We start from the raw sequence: 21,523 nt of genomic DNA, 5'->3' as shown, positions 1-21,523 counted from the left end.
AAAGTTTAGTTCTACTCTACCATTACGAACACCCAAACTCTAGATCTCCCCCTCACCCGATTTATTTCGTGGTGGGACCAGCTTTTTTCATCACTTGGCCACCTTTTGGCTACTTCCCTAATGCCACTAAGACTTGGCTTGTTGTTATTTTATCTATTTATTTATTTAAAAGGTTTACAGTGCTGCAGGAACTGACGGTCCATTGGTATCCTGTACCAGTGGCCAGGAGTTACAAGTAATAAAGTAATCACTTAATTAGCAGTAAGTACAATTGAAAATTACATTGGTTGTTGTTATAAAAGAAAGTCAAAGTTGGGAGTTCTTGGGTGCTTGTTACAGTTGATGCAAGGACCGTCACAGGAAAGAGTAACTACATTTGTTATTTGAATTGAAGTTTGATAAAAAGTGATTCCAAAGGTGAGTACGTAATTTTTACTTGATTGTAACAACATTGATATCTAAATCAATAACAGGGAGGTGATTCCAAATTCTTGGCAGTATCTGGTTTGATTCAATTTGGCAAGTTGAGTGTTTCTAGTAGCAAATGTGATGTAGTTTGTGATGCTGAAGACTGTATGAGGTGATTTATAATATAACTCTCAATGAAGAACATAATGTCACTTAAGTCAAATGTATACATTAATGGTAGTAACTGTATAATTTAAGAAGACGACTCTTGTATAGTTACTGGTAAAATCATTTAGTATATACTTGGTTGCTCGGCGTTGAACTTGTTCGAAAAGGTGCATGTGTTTGATGAGATATGGTTTCCACAGAACTGAACAATACAGTAACTGGGAGCGAACAAGGGATATATAATAGTTGTTTCTTACTGCTGATGGTATTGTGAGTTGAGAAGGTATGTCTCAAAAGGCCTAGTAACTTATAAGCTTTGGCAATAATGTATTGGCAATGTGGCTCCAGGAGAGGTTGGAGGAAACTAAGATACCTTGTCAAATAACACCTGAAACATGCTCAATTGCTGTTTGCCAATACTTAATGTAACCACAGATGGAAGGCCTCATCTTGGAGCAGCTATTGGATCTACTACTTATATTACACTACTTGGGTTCAAGAATTACAACTAGTGTTATCATCAATTGTTGTCATCCAGCCCCATACGGCTCTCATATACTATACCTAATGTGGATGACATTTTTCAACCATTTGAGGAATGCATTAGACTAGTGCTGAAATGATTATTTGGTTATTTGACTATTCAGTCAGCATGACACTATTCGATTCGTTAACACACTATTTGAATAATCATTTGCACTTTGTACACTGTATTTAGATGGAAAAGCCAGCCTTGATACTTAAGATTATGAATGAAGTGATGTATATATGCGGTAAAAAAATCTTTTAGAAATAGCTCTTAGGCTTTATCTTGCTCCCTAATAAAAAGTTTCAGTACTTACTTAACAGAAGTATAAACTTAAAGAATAATCAAATATTCGGTCGTTTTGTCAGTTCACAAATACATTGTAAAAATTGCTATTTGTTTCAGCACGTATGGGTATTATCAACCCCATCAGAATATGCGACTTTGAGTTTTCTGCCTCTGATAAAGTTATCAAGCCTTTGCAATCCCATCTGTTATCTCAGTCTGGTACCTGTTCAAGTGATATTCGAGGTGAAAAATTCTTCATAAAGCTGAAATTTACCACTTGAAAGTTTCCATGATTTCTACTAGTTTGAAGACATCAATTGAGTTGGCCTCTGAAAAAATAACTTCAAATTGGCTAACTCTCCTTCCATTGCAGGAGCACAATTTCTCCCTTCACAAAACTGATTTCCATGATGCTGTTGCTCTGAGATATGGATGGGATCCAGCCAGGCTCCCTCAACATTGTGCCTGTGGAACTAAGTTCACTGTTGAACATTCTTTTACATGTCCCAAGGGTGGTTTTCCGTCAATTCGTCACTATGAGATTCATGATTTGACAGCTAGTTTACTAATTGAGGTCTGTCATGAGGTTGTTGTTGGACCCAATTTACAACCAGTCACAGGTAAGCAGTTCATCCTAGCTTCTGAAGATGGCACTCGTCTAGGCATTTCAGCTAATGGATTTTGGAGAGGTCATTGTGAGAAGACCTACATTGATGTAAAAGTTTTACCCACATGCCCAAGTAATCGTACCACCAATACTAGGGCCATTTACAGAAAACATGAATTGTGTAGCTAAGAAGTGATCGTATGAAGCTAGCATACGTGAAATTGAACAGAGTTCCTTTACTTCTTTAATTTTCTAAGCCACAGTGGGTATGGCTAATGAAGCAACAGTTTTTTACAAGCACCTTGCCTCCCTGCTATCTGATAAGTAGGACTCAAATTACGCAGCTGTAATGGGATGGGTATAATGCTGCTTGTGACCTTTTCGCTCCTAAGATCAGCAATAAGATGTTTAAGGGGATGTAGATCATCTAAGGGCAGATTTAGTCACTCTTTAGAAATTGTGTCGGTTGATAGGACCCAGATAGAGACCAAACTGCCATCACTTATACAATAACTGTTATTGTTTTTTTTGTAGATTTAATTCATTTATTTTATGGCCTAAAAATTATTAGTAAGAAAAAAATTAATGCGCAGTTGAAAAAAATTGTTTTATTGTTTGAATAACCGCCAATGAGTTCACCAGTGACTTAGCTATAAAACTCACCTTAAATTGAAAATTATGTGTCATTACCAAAGGTTAAAACACCTCCATGACAAATTACATATCATCATCACAATCAGTGTTTTTCCACTGGAAGCTGTGTTCATCCATCACCACAAACCAGATCTACGATAGCTCAGAAAATTTTATTTCAACAAGGCCAGGCTTCCAAGGTATATCTTCCAGACCCTCACAATTAAGCAGAAACTAGCTGCGTGCCTACCTATGGAACCTCAGTTCATGACATGCAGTTATTCTTCTGTATTGACTGTAATATTCCCTTATGTTGATCCTCAATAATGTAATAATGTAATTAATGCAATTTATGCTAGCTAAGTGCACTTATTAAGCTGTAATTATGTACGCAATTGTGACTTTCGGCTACTAGTAAAAGACATCAGTGCTATTACCCCAGCATGCACTGCAAAGTTTTAGCTATGTACACTAAGCTGAAAGTTAGGCTCATTTTTTTTAGCTTACAGTCACTTTTGCCGTGACATACAAGGCACTGTATGGATAATCTTAGCAGTCACTGAATAAAGGCAGGAGACCGTGGTCTCATAATTCTTACAACAGCAGCAACCGGGCATAACCAAGAATCAAACTACCTTTTGAGCATCAGGCCGATCATCATCTCTACTATTGGGTGTGATGTTTCCACATACTCAGTGCATACATGCACACACACACACACACATCACTTTCCTAGACAGTTAGCGATGTATAGTCTAGTTTTCAGATCTACAATTCATTATATCTTTTGATTGAAAACGTCATCATTTGTGTGTATGTGTGCATGCATGTTCTGTGTGTGTTTGTGTGTGTGTGTGTAGACAATAAACACACCTGTACAGCTCAGCATAAGTCAGGAGGAAATGCAACCATTTGTGCAGACCTATGTATTTGTGGTGTTACTATGTAGGTTGCAATTCATACTGTATGCGTGTACAGATATCATACATGTTGCAAGGACAACTTTTTTTTTTTTGAAAAATTTGTCATCTCTCAGTCCTCCACCAAAAACGTTTCCCATTTATCTACCACTTCTTGGTGGAATTCTCTCACTGATGCCACAAGTGTTACTTGTAATTATGATGAAATTATAGTATCCTCTGTTAAGGACTTTTACTTAAATAAGCTTTATGATTGTTTATAGTGTTTATGTAAGGAAGAACAGCTTTTGCCAACTGCCATGAAATTAAGCAAAAAATCATCAACCAATCAATCAATCAATCAATTAAGTAAATGTGTGGCTATACAATAGTGCATATGTATAATATACAGGCCCTGGAAGCACCATCAGAATGTGTCACAGGTGTAATGTAATATTTGAGAATTCAGCTATACATAACAATTAAGTCACCCAGTAGAGAGTTCAGCAGGTCACCCTGTAGGAGAGTGCAGCTATGTTGAGTTACCCTGTAGAGAGCACGTTACAAGTCACATAGTAGCTATAGAGCTACTATACAAGTCAGAGAGTTTGGCTACATTACAAGTAAGTTCAGCCACATTATTAGTCACTCAGGAGAGTTCAGCTACATTAGAACTCTCCCTATAGGAAGTTCAATTACATTACCAATCTCTTAATTCAGCTTTATTACAAGTCACCTAATATATAATTTTCACTATGAACTACAAACAACAAACAAGACAAATCACCAGGGCTGTACTGTCCAGACTTTTATCAGGTTCTTTTACATGAAAAGGTGTACCATTAAGACATATTTTTCAGGTTTACATCTGAGTTTGCAAAGTACACCCAGCATGCAAACTAAGGGGGTCTTGGGGGAATGTCTCTCCTAGGAAATGGTTGCTAAAAAGCTGATTTGGTGAAGATTTAGCTCTTCCTATAGTAAAGAAGTAAATCACCATTAAAAATGATTGACACTGGCATCATTGCACCCATTTGATTTCACAACTTTTCTGCATGACCCTATCTTTTTGAAGATTGCACTGTTTTTGCAGCTGGCCAGGCTACCTTTATCACTCCTACCCTAAATCAGCAATATAAACTGACTTTGGGACTGATAGTATAGGTTGAATACATAGGAGGAAATAATTGGTTCATTAAGAATGCATTTAAACTTATGATAGGCAGTATCAAATTTAATGCAGTTGCATTATTTAATAGAGTCCTTTTGAACTAACACATATGTAAAATCAGGTCCCTAGTGGGATAGTCCTATAAATATGTAGTCTGCCAATGTAAACATGCAACATTAGTAAATGATGACACTATTTGTAAGACATGGATGCTGATACAAATAATTGAATGATTCTGACTCCCTGTGTTCACAGGCTTTAGCCTTCTCACAGGTCCCTAGGGGGATAGCATTTAATAATAAAAATAAATTGAACATATTGTGTATATGTATATATATATATATATAATTGTGAGTGTATATAACAGGATGATATGATTATTTGAATGATGAACTCAATAGTAAACATGCAGGGTAGTAAATATATACTTTCTGAAAAATATAAAGTTTAACTTGATTATAGTGATTCCTATTTAAACCTTATTCTTTGGACAGTTTTATTTAATATACTCTAATATAACAGTCTTATCAAATAGCTGAGATCAAGATCTACACACAGTTTATATTCCACACATTGTACTAGTTATTCTTTTCTGCATTCATCTCTCTGCTTTACAGACTTTCTGTAGTGTTCTTACAGGTTGCTTGAGGGATAGTGACTAATGAATAACAAATGAACCTGCTACCACTATTAATTCTATAACTTGGTGCAACATTAACATCCTTGATAAGCATCCCTTTGCAAAATCCTGGATCCGTCCTTGAGACATCTACATTAGTAAAGTTAGATTACCTCTATCCAGATCATCAGATGCAAGTGCACTGAAATTTTGATTCTTTCCCGTAAAAATCTGATCATGAATTGTAGTTTTTGTAATGTTCTTCATTCTATATGAGTACTGCATGCAGCTCTATTAAAGTATTTAAAATGGATCTGTCTATCTACAAACACCATTAAACACAAACTCTACAACTTCATGTGGGATCATACAGCAATTTAATGATAGTAATGTTCATAGTTTACATTACCTTTGTCCTTGCTGCCACTGTTCAACAGTGTCACCATCGCCAATATATGAAGTACTATTGTGACTAATTACTTATTATTTTGTTTTATGTAGTGAGTCACTGGCAGCACTTGCCAGTGGCTTTCAGTATAATTTTATGTACTGAAAAACAATAATATAAATTTCGATCCTTACAGTGTGCTTCTTATCAACCTAAACTTCAGTGTAAATTTAAAAGGGAGCTTCTGGAACTCCTCCTTATGCTTTTGGTTCTCATATTGTGTTCATTGTTACATGTGAGAGAGAACAAAACTGAGGAAAAGGCATAAAAAGTTACAGGCATGAATAATTATATAACATTATTATACATTTGGTAGATTTTGAAAATATAATTTTTTTGCATAGATTATGGAATCTGGCCAGCTTTGAATTTTATAGACTCTTATTTAATTATCTACTAACCTGATAGCTATGTGGTTTGTAGCATTTTGAGATTATTCCATTTTTTTCTGCCATGGCTGGCAATCACACACTGAGCTGCACTAGCTAGCTGTCCAGGGAAGATCTAGGAATTCCTGGGGGGGGCAAGGCTATTTTTTCCTGGGGTTACTGGCTCCCTTTAGCACTAGATGCATGGTAAAGTCTATATCAGTGGTGGCTAATAGAAGGGCAACTGGTTGACACAACTATTGACAGGGTGTGAAGGCCATAATCATCATTATAATTATTGTAATTGCTTTAGATAATACAAACACACATGTTGTACTTGTAACCAACTATACTTGTAACCAACTAACCTGTTGTAGTACTTCACTATACTCATATTGCCAAATTATAGTTGAGCTGAATCCTCAAAAACATTTAATAACTCATGGATGCAATTACTCACAATCTTGAAATTTGGCTCATTTGTAGTACTGCTTGACCCACTAAAAATATTTCAAAATCTTTTGTTCAAATGTTTGAGATAATATTTACGGCCAATCAAAATTGTCACAATACATTTCCTATGGGGAAGCCATACAAATACAGTGTCCATTACAGCCCTTTCCTGAACTTGTAATGGAGCCAAACCGTACGTGTCTGTTGTTGACACCTTTGCTGTTACCAATAATCATCTGGTTGGCTGAAATGTTAACTCTGTTGAGAAAAAATCCACATTTAATTTTTAGCTGTTTTTCAGGATTCAGCTCAACGTGAACATACTATAGCTGATATATATATACCATCTCCATGCAGCACTAGCCCAGTACAATATAATGGTGTGGATATACAAATGCTCTACAGAATTGCTGCTACTCAGTCTATATAACAAGGCTTCAGCAACTATATTATAAACTGAACATGTGCTCAAAGTGTTCATTCTGGTTTTGTTTCATTTATCTAACCAATTTGTTCCAGGCTTTATAATTTCCCTGCGATGGGATATGCAACATTTTAACAACAGTCATAGAATAAAACAAGCATAAGGAAAACTTAGAAATTTTAAGTCAATTAGGGATCATAGAAAAAGTAGGGAAACAAGGAAGTTGTCCCTTACCAGTGTTAGCATAATGTATTTAAACCTGATCAACAAGTGTAACAATACATTGTGGGATCATGCAGTTTCACTCAACTTTATTAAAGTTTTTATATATATATATATTTTTTTTTTTTATAAATAGATGGAAAATTGCTAATAATATAGTTAACTATAAGTAATATATGGAAGATTATTTATTTAAGTTAATGTTACTTGTAATATATATTCTATCTTGTAACATTGTCAGGCTGTTCATACAGTCTAAGTAGCACAAGATCATTGATAACTTTGCTGCACGACTTCAGCAAGAGCCTTGTGGGTATGGCTATATGCTTTCAAAGAGTTTTCACCATGCAGGGAAGGGCAATTGATTATGGTTGCAAGTTCCTGATTCATACTGTGGTTATTGTAAAGTATCTCCTTTGGACAGCTGGAATTTAATTATAAGGCAATAGTATACTTTCAACTTTACAGTATGATGACAACTGAAAATGATAAAAAAACAAATTAAACACACGAACAAAATTTCGTTTTAATTTCTTCGTTTTTTTTTCTTCATCTTCCTCATTTCGCACACTTGGAAAAATTCGCCGTAAAACACGAATGCGCACTCGGATTGGGCTGAAATGTGGCACACTTAAAGGGCTCATTAAGGTGGATCTCCGTACCAACTTTGGTAGGAATCCGATGAACATTCACGGAGTTATGACCGATTATTTGCGTAAAATAAGGTCGAAGGTCTGTCACGCCTACAGGGTAAACCCCTTTTAGGGAAGCACCCTTATACAGGCTATGCCTTTTGGTGCCACCCTGTCATTTTGACAAATTAGATAAATAATAAATAAAATAATCAGTTGAAAATTGATATGTAGATGGAGCAACCATCGTAGGAGTGCCTTTTTGTGGTTTGAAAGGAATCAGGATAAAGACCATGGAGATATGACACAAACCCAACCTGTGTCAAAATTACGCGATCGATTTTTATGAATAAAAAAAACTATTAGTAGGCATTCCAGCCCGATTTTTAAATTTTGGAAAAATGGGCTTTTTATATGCTCAATGGATAGAGTATTGATTGCTGATCTCAGAAATATATAGTTTGTTGGGTTGGAATTAGCTACTTTGGCATGCACAGTACTTAAAAACTGAAAAAAGGTACATTTTTTTCTCCAGGGCTCCCCATACATTTTAAAGGGAAAAATGGCACAATTGAATCAGGAAGCCATCTAGCAATCTGGACTATCTTGAAACTGCAGGTGCTTCTAGCTGCAAGTTTGTACATGTAATGAGAGTAACTTCAGAACTTATCGGATCTCAGCGATCTTTCTATGCTTTGTGGTCAAATATGTTTCACCTACTACACACTACTCAATGCAATGGTGTATACCCATAGGCAAGTGGCTAACTCAAGTAACTAAAAACATCAAGTTAACAACTTATAAAGGTAAACAACTAAAGTGGAGGTGCCACAATGATGCAACAATACCTAAGGTGGAGTTTTGGTTTCAATTCATATCAAAACATATGTATGGGATTTGTCAAATCAAGCATTTTCAGGTGGTCAACATTAAAAGTTTTCAAACACTGGGTTAAACCTTTAAAAATTAAGAATTATGCATTAAATAAATCTAATATCTGTTTTATATCCTTTTTGAAACCTCAACTTGGTAAAACAGGCTGATCATAAAATCTCATCATTCCTTGTCATTTTTTGTCCAATATAAAATACATGTATTTTACACTACACGCTAAAACACTAATTTACAACCTTTAACTCACAAAATTTCTACAGCACACCATACAATAAAAGAAAGCCCTTCAATTTCTCTATCCAATTCCGACCGTACAAATGGGAAAATGTCGCCATAGCGACAGTTATTTACTGCTGATGATGACATAATACGCGCTCCACACATGCCTTAACCTATTGGAAAATTCAATTATCTCGCCGGGAAAATCCCAATTTACAAGTTGTTATCCTTAACCAAATTCGCTAAATTTCGTATCATTCTACGCAGCGAAGGATGCTTAATAAGACTCCGACCGTACAAATTGTTAAACAGGTTAGTTTATAGAAATATGTTTAAAAACACGTGTTTTTACGGGCATTCTGCCGCGAACACGTAAATTTCGCGGTACAAGGCTACTTTCTAGCTTCACCTTCGTTACTACACAAAGAACTTACACATGAATCGAATCGCCTTTCATCAAGGAATCTGATAAACCAAACTTCGTGTCTGTCAACCAAAATACGCGGAAGTTATGGCGCCTTGTTTAGAGGACGGTGTTATTTTATACGAAACGGGCATAACCCATTCGGAAATCCGGAATATCTTACACAAGTTTTGATATGTATGGCATTGTTATGCCGACTTTGAAGTGGTTTATACTTTTGAGCTGATGACACAGCCATCAGAAAATTGCTCTGGAGCTGAAAATCGCCAACCCGAGCGAAGTAACTACGCACTTTAAAGTAAGCACCAGTGACTACCTTCCACCCGACAGTATACGTTTTTAAAGTTTTAAAGTATTCTACATAGCTACATTAGCTACAATGCTTGAAAAGATTACAAAACTTACTTATTATGTAACGCGCACGATAAAACTAAGATTGTCATGATGATCAGCGTGTAGACAAACCCCACAGCGATTTTCATCCTCATTGGAGCTCGGACGACGGAGTAATCCCAAGTTAAACACGACTTGTTAATTTGTGCCAGGGTTCTATTGGGGAATATACGGAGAATTTTTTAATTTAAAAATCTCGGATACTGGAATGCCTACTATTAGTTTTCGTGTCTACCAGGCAAACCGCTTAGAGCAACGAGCTGAAAATCAGTATGTAGCTGGAATAATCATCATAGAAAGTCCTTGCAGTAGTACAGAAGAATAGGATTACAAACCACTGAGTTATGATTCGAAAGGCAACTACGTGTAGCAAATGTGAGATCGAGATACTCTAATAGAACAGTCACCCTAATAAAGCATTCAGCTGCATTTATAATTTATTCAATTATATTACATTGCAAGTTATTCTGTAGGGGATTCAGCTACAAACAAGTCACCCTGTAGTCAGATCAGCTAGAAGAAGGCACCTAATAGAGAGTTCAGCTACAAAGAAACCATCATGTCTGCAAACAAATCACCCTGTAGAGAATTCAGCTACAAACAAATTGCCCTGTAGAGAGATCAGCTAGAAGAAGTTACCTTGTAGAGAGTTCAGTTACAAAGAAACCATCGTGTAGAGAGTTCAGCTGCAAAAAATCACCCAGTAGAAAGTTCCGCTATGAACAGATCACCCTGTAGAGAGCTCAGTTAGAAACAAGTCATCCTGTAGAGAGATCAGCTAGAAGAAGTCACCTTGTAGAGAGTTCAGCTACAAAGAAACCACCATGTAAGAGAGTTCAGCTGCAAACAAATCATCTGTAGAGAGTTCAGCTAGAAACAAGTCACCCTGTAGAGAGTTCAGCTAGAAGAAGAAGTTACATTGTAGAAAGTTCAGCTATAAAGAAACTACCATGTAGAGAGTTCAGCTGCAAACAAATCGCCCTGTAGAGAATTCAGCTACAAACAAATCGCCCTGTAGAAAGATCAGCTAGAAGAAGTTACCTTGTAGAGAGTTCAGCTACAAACAAATCACCCTGTAGAGAGTTCAGCTACAAACAAGTCATCTGGTAGAGAGATCAGCTAGAAGGATCACCTTGTAGACAGTTCAGCTACAAAGAAATCACCCTGCTTCATCTTTTCTTCTTCCTGTGGTAAAGAAAAAAATGATAGGTTAAAAAGCCCTAAAGCCAGCCATAGGCCGGCTTTGGGGTATACAAATACAAAAAGAAGTGAAATCTAATCCAAAACAGCCAAGCTGTAAAAAAAGAGTGCGGCCCTGAGAAAGGCTATGGTGAAAAAAGATGTGAAATCCAAGGTGGCGGCCAAGAAATGGCTGTGATGGTAGGTTAATAGTAAAAATTTTAATAACGACGATTCAGGTAAATTTTGTGCCAAGACCAAGCGGCACCAAATTCACCTGAATTGTTTTATTAAAATTTTTACCATTAACCTACCATCACAGCCATTTCTTGGCCGCCACCTTGGATTTCACATCTTTTTTCACCATAGCCTTTCTGAGGGCCGCACTCTTTTTACAGCTTGGCTGTTTTTGATTAGATTTTTGTATACATCATGAAAATAAAATTAGCTACTAGTCAGTTATGAAACTCAATTAATTGGGGTAATGTAGCACAAAATTACCATTGATGTTAACAAAAAGAAGAGACTTTTCACGTAAAATAGCCTCCAGATACCATTTCAGAGTATCTATTTTCAAAAGTTTCCCTGGGGGAGCATGCGCCCTGACCCCTCTAGCTTAGCATGCTGTGTGTACTTATAGCACATGCAGTTAAGTAACACATCAGTGACCAAAGCAGATAATCTCTGATTTACAAATCATATTAGATCAATAAAAACTGAGTAGTGTGCATGACTATGACCTTCATTGCAGTCCATGGATGGCCGGACCACTCAAAATCTCTGGGCTCCAGCCTTGCAATAGGTTGAACATAGCTGACAACAAAGCGTAATGGATAGTTCACTTTTCAGACGATAAGGGGCTGGAAATTTCAGATGCGGTATGCGTGGATTCATCAGTAATAATAAATTTATTTACAAAAAAAGTTAACAAACAAGTATTCTGAATTTTCAACTATAGAGTAGGGACCATAGCACATCGATAAAAAGTACTGAAACAAGCTGGAGTAGTCCATGACATTAAATTAACATTAAGAAGCGTTATGTCCCTACTGTGCATTTCTGTTATGGTATCTTGAGCACAGTAGGGATATAACACTTCATATTGTTTTGCGGTGATTTAATATCATGGACTAGTCCAACTTGTTTCAGTACTTTTTATCAATGTGCTATGTACGGTCCAGTTAAAAATTCCAAATTTTTCTGTGTACTTATATCTTTAGCCACAACAAAACAAATTGTGTGACCACACCTAAGTAGCTAATGAGTTACTGTAACGAGTCTAATAATATTACGTATGCCCAGGTAAAAAAAAAATTGCAAGATTGAACAAAATTGTCCAAGATCTTCACACAAGTGCAAGAATTGGCAAGATTTGTGCAAGAATTTGATGCAAGATTATTGAAAGTTTTTTTAACCTGGGTATTATTACTGCAAGTAACGAAGTAACTAGTTAATCTCGTTAGTATTAATTCACTGAGTAACGCCTAGCCACAATGAAGTAACAAAGCCGAAGCTTACCGGTATGTAATGATTTACTTTTAAAAAGTAATTGCCCCAACGCTGATGGCAGATCTGAATCATTCACTGCTTTAACCAGACATTCATTTTTATTACACTGTTTCAGAAGTAGCTAAGTGCTCATCTGCAGTGCTTACAGCTAATAAATTTCAGTTTTACGGTAACGGCTATGATGAGAGCTACAGTACAGTAGTTCAGTCTAGCTGTTGTCTGCAGAGCATATCATACATGGCCCAGCCCCGGATGGCTTGTGTCCAGGCTATAGATATATGAGAGAGAGACGTCTTATTTGTTAAGACAATATACAACATAATTACAGGGGTCTAGGCTCAGGGGTACCATGCATTGGGTGGACAGTACAGAAGCCCTGGCAAGACTTACGCTATTAATTTAATTACAATACAAAAATAATGTTTAAGGCAGGCAGAAAAGTTCAGTTTAGGCAAGAGGTTTTAGAATTAAAAATCTTGTATGAGCAGGAGATAGCAATGCGAGCAGCCTGCTCAAACAGGGATTTTGCAGTCTCCTTCATCATTTCACAAGCACCAGCTGGCCACTTGGACAATTGTGTCTGGCATAAAGTGGCCTAAACAACCAATCTCGATGGAAATAAGATTAACAGATAAGCCAGAAAGTTGAAGGTCATATTGTAAACAGCCATACCGATCTTCCCTCCAAGCTCTAGCAGCCAAAAGATGCTGCTGGGTATTGGTGGGGATAGACGGATAGTTTGAACAAACAGATGGAAATATTGGAGACCAACACCAAGTCAGGTCTGCTAAGGGTGGAGGAAAGATTGGTTGGAATGGTGCTAGGAGGGTAGACACTAGTCCTGAAAGTCAGCATAGAGTTTATAATTGTCAGGTAAGTGCTGTTGGAGTCTGTGAACGAGAACGTGTAGGACTGATCATGTCTCCAAGTATACCCGCCTTGGTCAAGAGCAACAGTACATCCATGCAGTCTAGCTAATTGTGGTTTGTTGTGGGCTGGGGATCTTAAAGGGCACATTTAGGGCTAGTAATGATGTTCCACCTAGCTAGCCAGGTTCATAGGAGTTGGTAGAGTGTCACAGCCAGCACGTAGTAATTGGACAGCTGTTTCTCAGGGAGGCCATAGCTACATCAATCTCTTCCATAAAGGACAAGCTTGCTCCAGAGTGATAATGTCTATAAACAGTTAGCTAATGTCTCGAATTTTGATTCCCAACAATCAACATGAGTACACTGAACCTAAATAATGACTTGCATCACGTATAACCGTTTTCGGTTTATTTTTGGTCTGATGTGAATGTGATCCAATCAATAAAAATGTACTTCAAGAACCATGCCATCTGTTCTATGGAATTTTGCTATTGTGTTTTTATGTGGTTTCGTGGTTTCGTGGTTAGACTATAAGTTAGCCTAGACATATAGCTATACGTACCGCCACCGAAAGTGAAAAAATAACGCGGTTGACTAATCAGACGAGAGATTGTCACAGTCGATAGCTTCATTGCTATGATATGGCAGAGTTCCCTGCTGCGATTTTATTCGGCGTGTTATTATTAAGCCTTCGCTTGGAGTCATGCTGGTCACAGCCCGCGGATGCTTTTCCAGTGAAGTTATGTGTAGTAGGAGAAGGCCCCGGTTTCACGTGTCATCAGGAGTTGAACGATATACAGTGCCCATCTGATGACTGTGTGTGGTGGTTTAAGAGACCTGACCAACCAGGAAGCAAAGAGATCGGCCCTACTTTTACAATAAACCGCAATGCCGAGCAATGGATCGGTGAATACTACCTTGTGGACAATACAAGGAACCTAGCAACAGGTCTAGTGTTTGTAATGCCAAAGGGTAAGATACTAATAATAGCTACGTATAGTAACGTGGATGAAGTAGCTACTCCGATACTGTTACTACGTACAGTTAGTACAGGCGTAGCTAGATATACGGTACGCCGGTCTACCGGTGGGGATTTCAGTAACTGAAAGCATTTGACTCTTAGTTTAGCTAAACTATACTGGCTAAACCGGCTAAAAATCTGCTAGGATGTTAGTCTAATGTAACATTGTTTGAGTAAATAGTATGTTGTACTCGGTATACTCTGTATGTACAGCAAGCTTGATGTACGGCCCAAAGAAATAATGCAATACAGTGTGGCTATACTATTAGCTCAGTAGCTAGCTAGCTAGCTGCCACTGTCTTAATTATTGCTATGGTATTTCATTTAGTTTTCTCAAATTAGACTGTGTAATCAGCAGTTTGGCTTTGCATGATCACATCATAGATCATCCACCACAGGAAGTTCTAAGTTCATCCTTTGTAATTATAAATAATAATCACATGTTGTAACTGATATCATTGTTATATCATGTAATATGCAGGTAGGCAGTTCACTTGTGCTGACTGTGTGGGAGCAACTGTCTGTCATAATGGACTACAAGCTGAACTTCATTCGATAGTCAATGTTCACCATAACATTGTTGGACCTGGAACGTGTTCCTTTTATAAAAATGACCTTTATCTGCCGGCATGCCCAACTGCCACCACACGCTGTGTGGTCAATGTTAGTAGTTCTTCTGATTACTACACTGTGGTATGTCCCATCAGTGGCTACACAACTAGTAGTAGAGTTGAAATGATGTCAGCTCGTATATATCTTAATACAACATTACCAAGTTGTACAGGTTAGTCATATAAAATAATTATTATTTTTGAACTAGTATATTAATGTGTGGTGGACCAACACACATGTGCCACTCAGGGGCGTAGCTAGCCAGAAGGTGATAAAGGGGCAGGCACGCCCCCACGAAACACTTAAAATCATCCATGATTGCAAAAAAGGCTAATGACCCAATGGTGGGCTAGCCAACATACGGTGTTGTATTATTACAACCTAAATAACTAGCTACGTATCTACTTCAGAACTGACTGCTTCCAATCGAGGTAACTATATTCGTCGAGCATCATCGCACATGCCACAACTGTACTCCAACAAATTCATCCACAGTCCGGTAGAGTTAATACTTTAGTGTAAATACAAGTTAGCCACAGCCTGTGCTGCAGTCCTAGCACTCTGCTGACAGGATGACGTATTCACTCACTTCACTCAGCGAAATTCAAATGCCATGTATTGCACGAAATCCCACCTGTCTTGCTATCAGAACTTGTAAGCTTGACTGATCCACCTGACTGACTGACAAAGTAAAAACAGACTGCACTGCCGTACGTACAAAGGTCCAGTGTGATTGACTCGATAAAATAAACTTGGTAGCTAGCTAACACTTTATCACCTCGTAGGCAGTAGGTTCGTAGCGTCATTTGGTCTCCTTTGTCACTTGTGAGTTGTGACTCCTGCCGCGGAGAAGCGGGTCACTCTTTTTAGATTCAAAAATGTTCTATCACGCGAGTAATCTAGGCTAAATATAGAAGTTTGTCTCTAATATTTTCGTTCGATGGATTCAAGAGCGAATTGAATGTTGTGTGTGCGCATTCACTAGCAACCCCTGGTGATACCGCGTAGTAGTGTACATAGTTTACAGTCATTTGTGTGTCAGTTTAATACTGGTAAACTTGTGACGGAAGGTTAAAAAAAAAATCATTTAGCTAGTGATGAGGGGGCAAATGCCCCCCCTTGCCCCCCCTTAGCTACGCCTCTGGTGCCACTTCAGTTATCACCTATAGCTAATTTGGGTAGTGTCTAATCACTGGACTGGAATACTGGACTGACATTTTTTTTGGTTTTACACATTTTTAAGGGTGGGTTTACTGTATATTTGGGTGACTTGTGACAACATTTCATCACTGAGTGGTAAATATGATCCTAAAAGGTAGCTGTGATAAGCCAAATGGGTTCAATTAAATGTATTCTATTCACTACTTGACAGTTTATACCTTTCTCTCACTCTTAGGCACACATGATTATTGTGATACTACTTTCTATAACATATGTATATTGTGAATTGGTGAATCGGTGATTAGTCACTGGAGTCCATGATATGTAGCTGTCTGTAATGGGGACACATTAAATTTACCTACTGTTAAAACTTGCATGTATTGTGTGCCGTTGTGCTATGACCATGCAATTTTTTTACTTCTATTAACAGCTAAATGGCATTGTAATACAATTAACAGAATGCAGACATTTCATTCTAGTAATGAAATATAGCCATGGGATCTAGTTTGTGTGTTCACACCACCATATAAAGTTGAATCACACAATTATCAGTTATGTGTATAGAGAAACATTTTTGAGTATACACACATGTCAGTATCTGCTATACAGTAGAGTGGATACTGTCAACCAGTGATTAGAATATGTTTAATTGAACCACCCATTTGGCTTATCACTACTACATTTGAGGATTAAAGTATCATTATTCACCGCTCAGTGATGAACTGTTGTCACAAGTCACCCAAATATACAGTAACCCATGAGTTAAACCATAAAAAAAATGTCAGTCCAGTAGTCCATTCCAGTATTCCATTCCAGTAGTCCAGTCCAGTGATTAGACACTACCGATGGCAATCTATATACTTTTTTGTTGATGCATATCTATGGGTTCAGTTTTCTCATAAAATGTCTATGTAAATATACTGTATTCTGCAAGTTCTTTAATGGTATGGAAAATATGCTTTGATCTTTGGACAATAATGAGGCCACTAAGAGGCCTGCTAGCAGATCCTACAGCAGGCCTCTGATAAAATGGTTGGAGACCTGCTGGTGGAGGGACCTCTAAACTCAAAAGCATTGTAAATCTCACTTTTGATCATGGATTTGCTATGCTCTTCCAAGCATATTGCAGGCTAATAGCCCACAGCAGAAAACTAGTTTCCAAACCAATATGAGTTTAACCACTGTATTCCTTTTATAAGCTTGCCTAAAAGAGTTTGATTATGGAAAGAAGAGTATAACATTGTAGCTATGTTTGTTACAACGAATGGACAAATCTAGAGATATCACGGAAAATTCTGTTTAGAATGCATATGTTATAGTAAGCGTTTTATGCTTGTTTTGTCTTCTATTAAATTATTAGTGAAGTTTACAAACACCTATGTAAAAACTATATTGGTGGCACTCAACAACTTGTGACTTTCCATTGATGACACTTGGTCATGTATTTTACTATAGCACTGCTCTCTCTAAGTTTACTAAGGAAGCAGCAATATAGTCCGAACTTCAATTTCTTTAACTTGTTGACACTAACATGTTCAGTTTCTGTACTTGCTATATTTTACTATTATTCGATGACGTTATTATTTTTACTGTATAATGTACAGACCTCAATCACGAGTATAATGTACATGATTAGTTATAACAAACTAAACGTTAATTAAGTAGCTAGTAGAGATTTAAAATTATCAACATTATCAGTTTCCACAAGGTGATCGGGTAGGTGATTCCATAATTGGATTGCTCTTGGAAAAAACGAATGTCTGAAAGAATCAATTCTTGAGGGTAAGTATAGGAATTTCTTGTTGCTACTACGGGTAATACTGGGAACTTTATGAAGGATATGATCACAAGGGATATCTACATACTGATTAATAATTTTATGAAACATAACCAAAATTGAATCATCTCTTCGTCTCTCCAATGATTGTCAATCAAGTTGATTTAGCATAGCTATAACACTGGAAAATCAAGAATAATCGCTAAATACAAATCTGGCAGCCTTCCTTTGAATCATCTCAATTTGGTGAATGTTAGTGTGTAAGTGGGGTGACCAGGTGACTGCAGCATATTCACAAATGGGGCAAATGTATGTCTGGTAGCATTTAATTTTAACATCCATGTGCACTGACCAAAGTTCCTTCAAAAAAATGCCAAGGTAGAGTTTGCTCGACCAATAATTCCTGAAATATGTGTGGACCAGGACAAATTACCTGAAATTGTTAGACCGAGATACTTAGCAGATTGTACTCTCTGTATTAAACCTGTAGTGACATACAAAAGGGGAGGATTTGTTAGTAACTATGAGATGCTCACACTTAGTTAAATTGAAAGGCATTTGCCAAATGGTGGACCAGTGAGCTAACTTGTTCAGATCATTTTGCAGTGCATGATGATCACTAGAATCATTGATACTTCTGTACATTAAGACATCATCAGCATAAAGCTTAACTACAGTATGCTTGTCAAGGATATTGGCCTATAATTAGCAGGATTCTTAAGTTTTTAGGCATGTTGTAAACAAAAATAGTAAACCAATTTCATTTAAATTTAGCCAAAAATTTACAGATATGATTTGCCTGATTACAAAAATTATAATTGGTGCAATCATAGTTATATCAAGTTGTTATAAGAAAAATAAAACCTGGTACTTTACCTACAGTACTATCAACTAGTATATGCATTGATATGTATAACAATAACAATTAGCTAAATGTGTTTAAAGTCCTGAGCCTAGTGAAAACCAATTATCCCAGTCATCAAGGAAAGAAGCCTGACTGACTCCATCATCATCAGAACTGCTACCACTGCTGTCATTTTCCTCCCTCTCTCTTGGCCTATACTCTTTCCTTGGGCTCTGATTTGCTCTTCGTGTGGTGGAGCAACTCTTCCACCATAGATTAATTGCTAAGTCAGCATTAAAAAATTTTAAGCAAGGTCCTTCAACACAGATCTTTAGAAGGGCGATTTTAGTACTTCAATACATGGCACAACAAATCAAAATTTTGGGCCGCTTCCACTTGCGCAAATAACCTTTGCTAAGTTCCCTATCCACAGCTTTGATCGACCTGTCTTCAGTCAAAGCAATAAGATGAGCAATGTATGCTCCATACCTATCTACTACACGCTGGATAGCTTTTCCTTTATAAGAAACCCATCTTGTGCCCTGGCAATGTACAGGAAGGTTACTACTTTTAGGAAAGCTGAAGACTTCTTTGAGGTCTTCAATTATTCCAGCTACATAAGTCACTTGACTTCTTTGGTGATCTCTCATATAGATAGTACAGACGGAGAAGCAAATCCTCAATGGCAGAAAAAGTGGACTGGAAAAAGCATCCCTGCAGGTAAGCTCTAGGCGATGAGCATAACACCATGACCAATAAATCCAGAGAAATGCTTGTTTTAGTTGACCTTAGCCCACCACTTTCTGCCACATTGACAGCTGCTCCATCTGTACCACCACCAACCAGCACAGGAAATTTCTCAACACCCATTGCACACTCACTATCTAATACATTTGTCACACCAACTTGCTTTAATGCATCACCAATACAATGTGAAATACCACTAGCATCAGCCCTAGATGGAGTATGCACTAAAAAATAGTGAGTGCAAGTAGTAACTTCACCAGTTGCTTCATTCTTGTCTCAATAAGCCAACACAATCAACTGGTCTTCCTGATTCCCAGCATCCATAGTGCCATCTATCAAAAAGCTAAAAATACTTGGACCTGCAGACTTATCTAAAAACCGTTGATGGAAGCTTGCAGCTATGTACCCTGTAAATGCCTTTGCAGAATCAGGGGTTCTGTAAGCTGGACCCAGGTTCACACCATGCCTGCTCTCTAATTCTACAATTGCAGGGTATTTTGCAAATGAGATACTCTCCTTGGCCATCATATTACAGATGTCAAACTTTTTCCTTGTTCTCTGCCTTGTGCCATCATCAAGGTTAAAAGGGACTGGCCAACTGCTGAACTTAGAACTACCGATGAACCACTTTGCCTCACCTGCTCATCCCTCAGTTTTGACATGGCAGCGTTGTGTGCATCACTTGTGGCGCAGTCAATTACATTACTGAGCTTCTTATTGACTGAACCAGTGATCCATGCTTAGGAGAAATTCCTTCATGATTGTATATATGTGTTGCTCAAACCGTTTACAAACAGAACAGTGGAGTGATGCAACAAAACTCTTGTCCCTTTCAAGCTCACAGCATAGCCATGTCATTGTCTGATGAGGTACTTCATTTTCCCTCTTCCATTTGGCAAAAGTAGCCCTTGACAGTCTTTTCATTTTCTGGCTTGAACTTGCAGAGGATTCTGCTACAGAAGAACTACTTTCTACTCGCCATATCAATTAGATTCACATGTTTGAGAATGTAAGAAAATACAGAGAAGGCCAGACACCCTTCTTTATGGCTTTTAAAAAATTACAGTGGTTATTTGGCCTTCTAAGTACTCTAATGAATAAATTTTGGGTTGCTAAATGGTTTTAGGCTAATAGAGTTAGGAAAGTCCTGCAAGACAAATAACCGGACAATAATGCCAAACTGGTCAATAAGCCATTTCATTTTTGGGCCTAAGGTATACAATCAGACTAATTACTGATGATATAAGCACTGGAGTACGCTCTTCTGTGAAAATACTCCAAGCCTCAATACATTTTTGACCTTTTTAAAATTCTGTGAATGCATAACCATACTGTATATTCCAATAAGCTGTGTACTGTTAAATAGACCAAAGCCTGCCCTACTCACTGGTGGTCGTTTGGGATTAATCTGTCAAAGCAATCTTGTGTAGTGAAGTGATAAAGTTAATTGGTTTTTGGGATAATAATGCTAGCGATATTGTTAAAAACCATGATTAGTCAGTTCGCTACTATCTAAAGTGTTAATTTACATTACAAAGAAAAGCCCTTACCAGTTTATTGTGTTGTTAATTTGCACCAATCACTATATCAATGACCACAAAACCATGTCAGCATTATCACTTCACTACACAAAATTGCCTTGACAGATTAATCCCAGACCACTACCAACGTGTAGAGCAGGCTTTGATCTATTTGCTAGTATACTGTTTATTAGGATATACAGTATGGCTACACAACCACAGAGCTGCTAAAATGTACAGGAGCCTATTGAGGTTGTGGTATTTTGGTTGACATAATCAGTTAAGAAACCCTACAAAGTTAATGAATACTTCTACAAAAAATTAAAAGGCCTATATATTAGCAGGAGCTTATAAGCAAAGGAGTGTAACACTCAGGATATAGCTGTGTTCTATCTTTTGTTAATGAAACATGTCCTTATAAAGAGAGCAGTAATTTCCTGGGCTGTGCTTGGCTTGTTAACAGGTGCTAGCAGTTAATATGCAGCCAT

At 37.4% G+C, this 21,523-nt stretch overlaps 1 protein-coding gene and 1 long non-coding RNA gene across 2 annotated transcripts in view; both read left to right on the top strand.

Moving 5' to 3' along the window:
* The first annotated feature begins 44 nt into the window (after window positions 1–44).
* LOC136244290 (uncharacterized) lies at window positions 45–686 on the top strand. The gene is made up of 3 exons (XR_010695140.1): window positions 45–243; window positions 303–417; window positions 474–686. It is a non-coding gene; the product is annotated as an uncharacterized lncRNA (long non-coding RNA).
* A 13,217-nt stretch (window positions 687–13,903) lies between these two features.
* The window catches only part of LOC136244277 (uncharacterized), a 30,283-nt gene continuing 22,663 nt past the window's right edge, over window positions 13,904–21,523 (top strand). The window contains exons 1-2 of the mRNA XM_066035822.1: window positions 13,904–14,325; window positions 14,856–15,158. Of these exons, the coding sequence (XP_065891894.1) occupies window positions 13,995–14,325; window positions 14,856–15,158 (634 nt within the window). The 5' untranslated portion in view covers window positions 13,904–13,994. The remainder of the gene's footprint in view (window positions 14,326–14,855; window positions 15,159–21,523) is intronic.

The sequence above is a fragment of the Dysidea avara genome, chromosome 14, assembly GCF_963678975.1.
Source record: "Dysidea avara chromosome 14, odDysAvar1.4, whole genome shotgun sequence".
In the NCBI taxonomy this organism is placed as follows: domain Eukaryota; kingdom Metazoa; phylum Porifera; class Demospongiae; order Dictyoceratida; family Dysideidae; genus Dysidea; species Dysidea avara.
This window is presented reverse-complemented; position numbering and strand designations above follow the sequence as displayed.